This window comes from Aquarana catesbeiana, linkage group LG06 (assembly GCF_042186555.1).
Source record: "Aquarana catesbeiana isolate 2022-GZ linkage group LG06, ASM4218655v1, whole genome shotgun sequence".
NCBI lineage: Eukaryota > Metazoa > Chordata > Amphibia > Anura > Ranidae > Aquarana > Aquarana catesbeiana.
In genome coordinates, this window is record NC_133329.1 from 293,469,265 (window position 1) to 293,481,720 (window position 12,456).

Below are 12,456 nucleotides of genomic sequence, written 5' to 3' on the forward strand. Positions count from 1 at the left end.
TTTAATAAACGTTTTGGAACAATATTTTGCGCAATGAGGATTCTTTTGGTTTGTTTATCTATATGAGGAACTGCACTACATGATATGCCAGCAGTGGATCTCTACAGGGGTCTCCCCACATGCGTAAAGGACCATGCTAGCGATAGTTGGTCAACGCCAGGGGTTTAGTTTACGCCTTTGTGGGGCACCCAAGTCTGAGCACATTGAAGCACAGATATATCAACTTTGAGCATGAGCATTTTATATCACTATATTACTGGGACTGTTCTATATTTGTGTATATCATTTTTACTGGACCTAACGCAGTGAACTGTTTTCTATATTTACTATTGCCATTTTGACAATTTTTTTTTTTTTACTGCAGCTGGACTGGTATTGTGCTTATTACATTTCATATCCATTGGCACTTGGTTCTTTTACTTTTACAGCCATCCATGCTCAGCCATGCCATCTATACTCAGCCATCCCATCCACCCTCTTCCATACTCAGCCATACCCAGCTATGCTCAGCCATGTCCAGCCATGCTCAGTCATGCGTAGCAAAACTCAGCCACACTCACACACTCGGCCATACCCAACCATACCTAGCCATCCCCATTCATGCTCATCCATGCCACTACAGTGCCCATCAGTGTCTCACAAAAGTGTAATAGGTAGTCAAATTAGATTTGACATTTATGCCCCTAGAACACCTAATGGTGCTCCCTGTATGTTGGGCCTCTGTATGTGGCCATGTTGTGGAAAAGTCTCCCACATGTGGTATCGCCGTACTCAGGAGGAGTAAGAGAATCTATTTTGGTGTGTAATTTTTGGTATGTACATGCTATGTGTTAGAATTATTGTATAAATGGACAACTTTGTGTAAAAAAAAAAAAAAAAAAAATACGCGTTTTCTCATTTTCCAAAAACTTATAGCAAAAACGTTCAAAAGACTCATTATGCCTCATAGATTATACATTGGGGTACTTTCTTTCCAAAATGGGGTAATTTTTTGGGACGTTTCTATTGTCCTGGTGCTCCAGGGCCTTCAAAAGTATAAGAGGTAGTCAAGAAATTATATGTGTAATTTATGCTCCTAAAACGCCTAGAGGTGCTCCCTGCATGTTGGGCCTCTGTATGTGGCCAGGCTGTGTAAAAGTCTCACATGTGGTATCGCCATACTCAGGAGAAGTAGTAGAATGTTTTGGGGTGTAATTTGTGGTTTGCATATGCTGTGTGTGAGAAATAACCTGCTAATATGACAGTTTTGTGAAAAAAAAATCTTGATTTTGCAAAGAATTGTGGGAAAAAAATTCAAAAAACTCACCATGCCTCTTACTAAATACCTTGGCATGTCTACTTTCCAAAAGGGGGTAATTTGAGGGGTATTTGTACTTTCCTGGCTTGTTATGGTCTCAAGAAATGAGATAGGCAGTCAGCTTTTCAGGTGTGATCAGTTTTCAAAGATTGGCACCATAGCTTGTGGACTCTAACTTTCACACACCCCGAATAATATACAGCGATTTGGGTTATTTTTACCAAAGATATGTAGCAGTATAAATTATGGCCAAAAGTTATGAAGAAAAATTACTAATTTGCAAAATTTTATAATGAAGAAAAATTCATTTTTTTTACAGAATTTTCGGTCGTTTTTCTTTTATATCGCAAAAAATTAAAAACCCAGCAGCGATTAAATACCACCAAAAGAAAGCTCCATTTGTGTGAAAAAGGGACAAAAATGTCATATGGGTACAGTGTTGCATGACTGAGTAATTGTCATTCAAAGTGTGAGAGCACCAAAAGCTGAAAATCTGTCTGGTTAGGAAGGGGGTTTAAGTGCCCAGTGGGCAAGTGGTTAAAGCAGAGGTCCGCCTACCGCTGCAAAAATTCTAAGCCAGCAGCTACACATACTGCAGCTGCTGACTTTTAATAATCGGACACTTGCCTGTCCTGGAGTCCAGCGATGTCGGCACCGCAGCTGATGTTTCCATCGGCTGTCAGGTGCTGCTGCCTCCATTGCGAGTAAGGGAATCTGGCAGTGTAGCCTTGTGGCTTCATGCCAGGGACCTTGCTGCGCATGTGCGAGGCGCCGCTCCTCTCTCCTGCTGGCCCGGTGGCTGGGGTAGGAGGAGGGAGCCCCATGGTGATGTCAATACCCGTGGCTGAGGCTCCCTTAAGTGGGGACAGCATACCTGTGAAAGACAGGTATCCTACCTCCCCCCCGAAAGGTGCCAAATGTGGCACCGGAGGGGGGAAGGAGTACAATGAGTGGAAGTTCCACTTTTGGGTGGAACTCAGCTTTAAGCTTTTTTTTTTTTTTTTTTCAGTGGGGTGTGGGCGCCACTTTTACACACCTGTGTACAGTAGAATGGAGCTATAAGTGAACTCTAAAATTGATACTATTGGACTGCATCATGAAAAACCTATTTCTAAACCTTGGTTCCATTTTGGCCAGCAGTAGAAAATGGTTCGCCTTATCCAGTATTGCTCTCTGTCCTGTTTTTAGATGTGAAACAAGGTCCCAAGTCTGTCTTCCTTAGATCTAATTTACAAATTGGCCAAATTTTGATGGTTTGGTATATTTTTTCATAAATGGAAAAATTGACTATTTATAAAAAATCTCCTTATCTCCAATATTTTTTGCATAACCGTAACTTTTCCGAATGTTAGTGTTAAATGTTAAATTGAATTTTTTCCAATTTATCCTAAAGGAAGTCCCAAAATATGTAGTTTGATAAATATGTTGGTGCTAGATGGTTGATAGACAAGTGGCTTCTTCTCATATAGTGCTCCAAGTTCAATGGCTCGAACTCATGTGAGATGAAACGAAAATCATACGTAAATAAATAAATCCATTCTGTCTTAAGGTATTGAATGAATGCTATATTGTGTACTTATTTATTTTGCACATATTGGAGGACGTTGCTAATGTTTGATGGAGATGCTACGGTACTAATTTAGTAGCAGACCATGGGTTTTCCTTACTGGCCCCAAATAACAACCTCTAGTTTACTAGTCCCTATAAGTGATTTATCTCAGCTGCTTCTAAAACGTGTCAAGTAACTCCCTTTTCAACTGGGGGACTTACGGGGAAGATCCTAAATCTACAAAATGTATTCTTACCTTCTATTGCTCTCAGCCGCCTCCTACAATTTTTTTTTCTTTGCTGTTGTCCAACATTCTTTTAGTGGGTAGATACTTTGTTCTTTCTCCATGGTCCCACTGTATGTAGAGCATAGCCATCCTATCCTGCTAACTCCTGAGATGGACTATGGGATTTGTTGTGTGCAGAGAGCAGTGCACATGTCCACAACTAATGCACACTGCTCATTCCAAACAAATGGAGGAAACTGTCAAAAAAATAGAGGGCCATTAAAAAGTGGATGTGTATGGATCATTTTGGAGAATAAGGATTTTGTTTAGTGTTACTTTCAGTGCATGTCAAGGCAAAATAAAAAATAAAAATATTTAGTATATCTCAGCAATGCGTGCACATTTATCTTTTTTTTTTTAACCACTTCAATACCCGGCTATAGTCAAATGACGTCCTCTACTTTGTGGGGTGATATCTGAATATTGCCTGCAGCTAGATGCATCATTCTGATATCATTCTTTGCAGCCGGCGATTCTGTGCACGATAAGAACGATCATAGCGGCAGTTCTACCGCTTGATCGTTCTTATAGGCGACGGGATGGGAAGTCCCCCCCTCCCGCCCGCCATCCGGTGCTTCTCCGGGCTCTCCCCTGCCATCGGGTGCCCGGAGAAAGAATCGGCTAGCGCCGGATGTTGACGATAGAAACCAGATGGTCACCAGTCATCTCTATGTCGGAGGCCCGGGCGCGACGTTATGACGTCACGCCCGGGTACCCGGAAAAAAATGAAGCTGCGATCGCGGCTGTCAGCATGAGATCAGTGATTTTTTTTTTTTTCCCGATCTCATGCTTTCCAGCCCGGAGGGGAGATGTGGGGTCTTATTGACCCCACATCTCTCCATAAAGAGGACCTGTCACATATATTTCTATTACAAGTGATGTTTACATTCCTTGTAATAGGAATAAAAGTAATAAAAAAAAAAAAAATGTTAAAAAAAGTGTAAAAATAAAAAAAATTAGGTAAAAAAAAAAAAAAAATTTAAACGCCCCTGTCCCCGGTAGCTCGCACGCAGAAGTGAATGCACACATATGTAAACGCCGCTCAAACCACACGTGAGGTATCGCTGCGTGCGTTAGAGCGTGTGCAACAATTCTAGCACTAGACCTCCTCTGTAACTCTAAACTGGTAACCTGTAAAAAATTTTAAAGCGTCACCTATGGAGATTTTTATGTAATGAAGTTTGGCGCCATTCCATAATTGTGTGCAATTTTAAAGTGTGACATGTTAGGTATCTATTTACTCGGTGTAACATCATCTTTCACATTATACAAAAAAATTGGACTAACTTTACTGTTTTGTTTTTTTTTAATTCATGAAACTGTTTTTTTTTCCAAAAAAAAAGCGTTGGAAAATTATTGCGCAAATACCGTGTAAGATAAAAAGTTGCAATGACCGCCATTTTATTCCCTAGGGTGTCAGCTAAAAAAAAAAAAAACATATATATAATGTTTGGGGGTTCTGAGTAATTTTCTAGCAAAAAAATTATGATTTTTACATGAAGGAGAGAAGTGCCAGAATAGGCCCGGTATTGAAGCGGCTTTAAAGTCTGTACAGAAAACATCTGATCTGTCAGAAATCCACTGTGCTCCTAATTTCTTGTTTTGTCCTGGGAACACATTGGTTCTGCTGCACTAAAATCCCAAGTAGTATTTCCAACCCTGCCCAGTTTTCTTATGCTGGATTACAGAATACCTCCATGGTTTCATCCCCATAACATTAGGCGGTTGTTCTGTAGTAGAACAGGGTAACTTGGGATTTTGAATAACATTGCTTGTAATTTCAGTGCAGCAATGTCCACAGATGGGGTTAAGAGCATTCTTGATTTCTAGCAGGATCAGCAGGTCCCCTATTGTATTTTTTGTCTAATTGCAAACTTTTTTTAAGGAGACAAAACATAGGAAAGTGCACATTTGTTGAGGAAATTTACAATTTTTTTGTTTTGTTTGCCCAGACATACACTTTGAGATTATAATTTTGTTTTCAAATACATATGTTCACATTTCCCTTTTGGTGCTCTCATTGAAGAGCTATACGGGATGCTCAGAGGTCCTTTAATTTTGAATACAATTTTGAGTACTGTCCGTGATACTTTTTTTATTTGCACTAACTTACAATTTAGTTAGTGCAAATAAAAAAAGTATCACGGACAGTACTCAATTTTCTCTGTCACAATTGCACTAATACGGCTACAATCAAATCGAATACAATTTTAGTAGTAGCATTTTAATACTACTTTCTGATAGTCATCTCCTTATGTATAAAGACAGTGGACGCCCCCATAATGCATTCCCAGGTTTCCTTTGGATGCCTCTTCGAGATGCCTTCTTGTATATACCAGTGGAAAACACTGTGGAAACTGCTTTTGTTTTCTTAGATTTCCTTTGTTGGCTTGCTGGTGTTAAACCAACCTGTTGGGAGAAACAACATACTTTTTTTTTTTTTTTTTTTTTAATCATTTTGTGCTTGAAAATAGTTATTGAATTGCCTGTTTTAACATATAAATATGCCTGTGCTTCTGTTATTATGCTATTGTTTACAAACTTGGTAAGCCAATAAAATTTCTGTCAAAGTATCTTGACCTATACTGATTTCAAGTTTTGATGGTTGACATATTTTCAAAATTAAATGATGATTGTACTGAGAGCTTTGTATGTTACCAGGTTCTCCATATAATAAGGTATGGTAAGAGTTTACCTGCATAATTTTATTGTGTAAATTGCAACTGCTTTTAAAGATTTATTTTTCGAAACCTGTAAAGAGAACTTTGTTGGATAAATCTGTCTGCTGTATGTCCAAGGAAGTTTTTAATAAAGACCAATCGCACCTTAAAAAATAATATTGAATGCTTTTGTGTTTTTCTATGTTGTTTCTCGAAATTTAAACAGGGCAGTTATTAAAATATATATAAATAAGAGATAGTATGGTATTGTCACCTGTTTTTTATTTCTCAGCATATGTTCACAGGATAAAAAAAACATTTTTTAAGTTACAATGCATATTTTTTTTTTTTTTAACTGAAGGTTTTGTGAAATCTTAACCAGATTTTGACAATTGTATTTGGACATGAGAACAATGATGTCACCTTATTTTTAATATTAGAAGGAACAAAGGTACCTGGAACCTTAGATTTAAATTTTCATGATGTATCTGTTAGTGCTACCAAATTTGGAATTGACTAAACTTCATGCTAAGCCTAAAACTCGGTGCTTTTCTAATACTAACACGCTTGTACTGATGTAAAATAAACGTTCTAAAACTTTTTCTTTTTGAATAAAGTACATAATGAACAATGCAGAGTAAATAAAATAGGTGATTCCATTGAATTTTTTTTTTTTTTTTTTTAAAGATCTGAGATCATTTCTAGTGTAAGCGTAGATAAATTGTTTGTTTGGTTTGTTATTTACAACCCTTTTTCTACTGCAGTGTCACAAAGACATCAGGCTAAACATGCTTCTTATTTATCAAAAAAATCCAACCCTGGAAATAACAGTCTCCTAATAAAACGGATAAGGAAAAGTGTTGAGTTGTATAGCAAGATAATGCCCATAGCAAAAGAAAATTGTTGTAGCCAACACATCCACTTTTCTTTACTACATTTGGCAATGTATCACCAAGCTTCAGCAATTCATAATAGGATTAGCACACCAGATTGCTGCTGTTCAGGGTTTGCAATATATTACCAGCAAGGCAAACTATGGTCCATGTGGTGTATGTTGTCAAAAGAAATGAATGGGTCAACATTTATTGCCGGTTCCCTTAGGCCAGCCTTTTTTAACCAGAGTTCCTCTAGAGGTTTCTTAAGCAATGAGCAACTTCTGCCTCTCAAATGAGTAACTAGTGACACTAATAATTTTTTTTTAGCTATCTGGGGACTCTTCCCAATGACCAAAAATGTAAGAAGCATTCCTCCTATTAACGATTTGAGACTTGAAAGTCTTTTCAAGGATTCCTGTTTTTAGAAAGGTTGATAAAAGGCTGCCTATATATGCGAACCTGAAACCTTTTGAACCGCATTCAATTTGCATAACGTTAACCAGACCGGCTTTCAATGGAGCTGGTTCACATATACAGTGGGGCAAAAAAGTATTTAGTCATCCACCAATTGTGCAAGTTCTCCCACTTAAAAAGATGAGAGGCCTGTAATTGTCATCATAGGTATACCTCAACTAAGAGAGACAAAATGTGGAAACAAATCCAAACAATCACATTGTCTGATTTTTGAAAGAATTTGCAAATTATGGTAGAAAATAAGTATTCGGTCACCTACAAACAAGCAAGATTTCTGGCTCTCACAGACCTGTATCTTCTTCTTTAAGAGGCTCCTCTGTCCTCCACTCATTACCTGTATTAATGGCACCTGTTTGAACTTGTTTTCAGTATAAAAGACACCTGTTCAGAACCTCAAATAGTCACACTCCAAACTCCACTATGGGGAAGACCAAAGAGCTGTCAAAGGACAAAAAAAACAAAATTATAGACCTGCACCAGGCTGGGAAGACTGAATCTGCGATAGGCAAGCAGCTTGGTGTGAAAAAATCAACTGTGGGAGCAATAATTAGAAAATGGAAGACATACAAGACCACTGATAATCTCCCTCAATCTGGGGCTCCACGCAAGATCTCACCCCATGGGGTCAAAATGATCACAAGAACGGTGAGCAAAAATCCCAGAACCACATGGGGGGGACCTAGTGAATGACCTGTAGAGAGCTGGGACCAACGTAACAAAGGCTACCATCAGTAACACACTACGCTGCCAGGGACTCAGATCCTGCAGTGCCAGTACATGTCTGGGCCCGTCTGAGGTTTTTTAGAGAGCATTTGGATGATCCAGAAGAGGATTGGGAGAATGTCATATGGTCAGATGAAACCAAAGTCGAACATGTTTGGTAGGAACACAACTAGTCGTGTTTGGAGATGAGAGAATACTGAGTTGCAACCAAAGAACACTATACCTACTGTGAAGCATTGGGGTGGCAACATCATGCTTTGGGTCTGTTTCTCTGCAAAGGGAACAGGACAACTGATCCGTGTACATGAAAGAATGAATGGGGCCATGTATCGTGAGATTTTGAGTGCAAACCTCCTCCCTTCAGCAAGGGCATTGAAAATGAAACATGGCTGGGTCTTTCAGCATGACAATGATCACAAACATACCACCCGGGCAATGAAGGAGTGGCTTCGTAAGAAGCATTTCAAGGTCTTGGAGTGGCCTAGCCAGTCTCCAGATCTCAACCCCATAGAAAACCTTTGGAGGGAGTTGAAAGTCCGTGTTGCCCAGCGACAGCCCCAAAACATCACTGCTCTAGAGAAGATCTGCATGGAGAAATGGGCCAACATACCAGCAACAGTGTGTGACAACCTCGTGAAGACTTACAGAAAACGTTTGACCTCTGTCATTGCCAACAAAGGATATATAACAAAGTATTGAGATGAACTTTTGATATTGACAAAATACTTATTTTCCACCATAATTTGCAAATAAATTCTTTCAAAAATCAGACAATGTGATTGCCTGAATTTGTTTCCACATTTTGTCTCTCATAGTTGGGGTATACCTATGATGACAATTACAGGCCTCTCTCATCTTTTTAAGTGGGAGAACTTGCACAATTGGTGGCTGACTAAATACTTTTTTGCCCCACTGTATGTGGGCTGGTTGCGGTGGTAATTAAAAAGGTGTACTTTGTGTTTTTCAGTCCAGTTCAGGTGTGATTTAAGTGTCAAATTCGCAACTGAACCGCTGAATGGGAACCACACCGGACTCTGCACAGAAACGTTCCTGCATATATGTGAACCCAGCTTTAGAGAAACCTTGTTGTTGTCGCGTTATTGCTTTATACATCATTATTAAATTATCTTAAGGGTCAATGTATAAAGTAGTAGTATGACCTCTAAAATGGTAATACCACTGTTTTAAACAAACAAAAAAAAAATCGCACATTTATAAAGGACAGGGATGTGCTTTTACAAATGTGCATGCCACTCGTCTGACTTAAGAGCAGTATTAAAATGGATAAAGTTAGAAGCCAGCAGGAAAATCTGGTCACTTAACCTGTCAAAGTTGGCCGCTCCTTGCTGGATTACTCAGAGAAAACTCATTGACCCACCGTAGGCTCCACATTGCGGCCTGCACATAATGCATGGGGACAAAAATGACATGCTGCAGTGTGAACTAACCGTGCAGTGTATAGTGGATAGCGATATCATGTTTCTATTATAAATGGGCTCTTAGTTCTATAGTTTGTTTTGCAACTTCAGATTTCAAAATAGGAATTTGAAGTGACACCCACATGACAAAGACTTGCCCTAAAAAATTTGGATAGCTTTGTTTGGCAGTTGGCAGTGTCTTGATGTTTTACGATCTACTATTATTACGGCTACAATCACCTCAAGCATATATACTCCTATTCAATTCAAGGGTTTAAAATTTCATGTTACGTATGCTAGTTTTGAACACCATATTTATTTTAATTTTTTTCAAAGGTTAGCATTTTGCTTAATTGCTATAACCTATAATCTGGTGTTCAGCATTTCAGGACAACATTCTAAAGCTGATTGAGATGCAGTATTAAAAACATTTCCTACTTATGCAGATTTCTGAAGACCCTTGAATTGAGAGAAATGCATAAACTGCCTTTGCTGGTCTACTACAAATGTCAGTTTAGTTAGAAACCTTTCACACTAAAGATAGCCCTGCGTTAGCGGTAAAGTGCAGGCACAAGAGGGGCGCTTTTAACCCCAAAGAAAGGGTTAAAAACGTCCAAAAAGTACCACTGCCAAAGCTCTTTACAGGTGCTTCGACATCGCTGTCCATTGATTTCAATGGCAAGGGAGGTTTGGGAGCGGTATATTCAACGCCCTAAATATGCTGCTTGCAGGACTATGGTGTATCCCTTGTCTTTTCTCCATTCAAGTTACCTTGGATATTTTATATTTTCAGTAAATATAATAGTACAGGATCAGTGAGCGCTTAGAAGATGGAGCAGCTAGCACAAAAGGTGACCAGCCTAGTGAACAACAATAGAACACAAAAAAAGCACAGCGCTACAATATGTAGCAATCATATGACAAATATAGACATATAAAGGAAAAATAAACATCTATTATTACATATTGTGCACATAGCAATATCGTGATCATATATGATGTCATAATGATCCAAAAATCCACAAAGCGAAAAAAATATATCAAGGAAGTCCACAGAGTGAAAAAAACAAATCGAAAGTCCTCTAAAGATGACACTTCGCAGTGTGACAATTATAAATGTGTAAAGTGATTCCAGTGCTCATTCACAATAAGGTGACTCCAGTGCTTTTCCTTAAGTAAATGTCATGATGTTTGTCATTCCAGGGTTTACCACTGTATGAATATGGAACTCTCTGCCTTAAATGTGATATACTTTGGTACTATATACTCGTCTTCCCATTGTGATTCTTGCCATTCATTAGTTTCAGTTAAAGTGAACCTGTCAGCTATTTTTATCTAATAGCAAGAACCTATGTTATTACCTTTTTATTATCCAGCTAGCCCCCCTTCTATGATTTCAGTGCCCAATATCACCCACCTTATATACTGATGTCCTATAAGGGCGCCCTTACTGGCCACTGTTGGTGCTCCTAAAGACAGGGATATGGTAAGTGCACAGGATATAGCCAGGAAAGGCAAGTGCCTAGTAACACAATGAAACCAGTATTATAGAGGTACCCTATGGTGCCTCCTCTTAGGCAAGACATTTACATGTTTAAAATGGCTTAGCTTTAATGTAAATGGCAAGACATCTGAGACTACAACCCTCACTTCTGTAACAACATTATATATTTTTGTACTTTACGTGGAATTCTGTTTTAAATTAACCGCTAACCCTGAACCATCCATAGTGATATGTAGAAATACTTAATAATTCTGGCTAGAGCAGTGTCCAGCATAGCAGTGTATCTACTAAGACAATGCTAACATTTCTTGGAAATGTGTCTTTCCATCCTACATAATTTAAAAATACAACTTCTGGGCTTCATTTTTTATTTTTTTATTTTTTTGGTTATATTTATGTTCTTAATTGTTTATCTGCCCAGGCTAAATGTTTGAATGGAAAAACATGATTACGGAATAAAGATGTAGATGTGCACTGGTAAAGTCTACTGCTATAGACGGCAGCAGAAGCCAAATAAATATACTCCATTATTTTGCATAGATGTTTCTCTTGGACTTGTTAAAATGTTTGAAAATACAAATAAAAAGTACCAGTGTGAATGTGCTCTCATGTTTAGTATTGTTAATAAGAATAAGGGAGGCAGGCATGGTGTCCTTGATGTTATTTATGCTGCATTAACATCTCTCTCCAGATCATAGAGGCTGAACATATGATGGACCGGATTGTGAATGGCTTATCTGAGACTAGTGTCAAGGTGCGGTTAGCTGCTGTCAGGTACGACATTCTAGTCCATTGATTTCCTTTTTATACTGCCTACCTTTCTGCATCCAGTTTAAAGCACACCTGTCCTTCTCTGCAGAGGTTTTCCAGTAAACCAATATATTCCATTATTTGATGATTCATCTAATCCGTATACAAAAAGGTTGGGGAGATGGACACAAATCAGAATTTTCACTGTGTATTGATGCTGTTGCCTTTTTAGTATAATAGGCAAATTCTGTGATTGCCAGATAAATGTATTTTTTAACATCTTTTACTTAGTACCCAGTAATTGTAATTTAAAGAAAAAGGGCTCTTTCACACATGCTTGTCTGTTTTCACGGACTCCGCTTGCTCAGCAGGGATCGCTACGTTGATCCCCGCTAAGTAGGCGGATGACAAGTCCGTCTCTGCTCACTGTGCAGAGATGGACCTGTCGGAGCTCCGCCCTCCTCTATGGGGGATCAGATGAAAATGGATCCGCCTGTCCGTTTTTATCCGATCTGCCAGATGGATGGAAAAAAGTGTTTCTATTCATCTGGATTGAGCGGATCGGATGTCAGCGGACAGGTCACGGCTTATATCCGTCGCTCCATAGAGGTTCATTGAGCGTCCGATCAATCCGCCTGAAAAACTGACAGGCGGACCTAAATGGTCCGCATGTGTGTGAAAGGACCCATGGAGATACCACATTGGTAATTTGGACACATTGAACAATTGCAGAATATGTACGGTAGATTGGTAGATGTATATAAGAAAAAACCCTGACAACTAGATAATGAAGCATTTAGTCACAAACAATGAAAAAAGAAGTATAACATTAAAATTACTCACAATAAATCCAGTAGTGCCCTGTGTCTGAACAGAGCATAGTGGACACGACAGTGGCATGCCAATCCCAATTTTGCACT

At 38.8% G+C, this 12,456-nt stretch overlaps 1 protein-coding gene across 7 annotated transcripts in view; it reads left to right on the forward strand.

The window, feature by feature from the left end:
- The window catches only part of ARMC8 (armadillo repeat containing 8), a 229,174-nt gene that overhangs the window by 128,215 nt on the left and 88,503 nt on the right, over positions 1-12,456 (forward strand). For all 7 annotated transcript variants that reach the window (XM_073633455.1, XM_073633458.1, XM_073633460.1 and 4 more), the window contains one exon: positions 11,478-11,560. In XM_073633455.1, the coding sequence (XP_073489556.1) occupies positions 11,478-11,560 (83 nt within the window). The remainder of the gene's footprint in view (positions 1-11,477; positions 11,561-12,456) is intronic.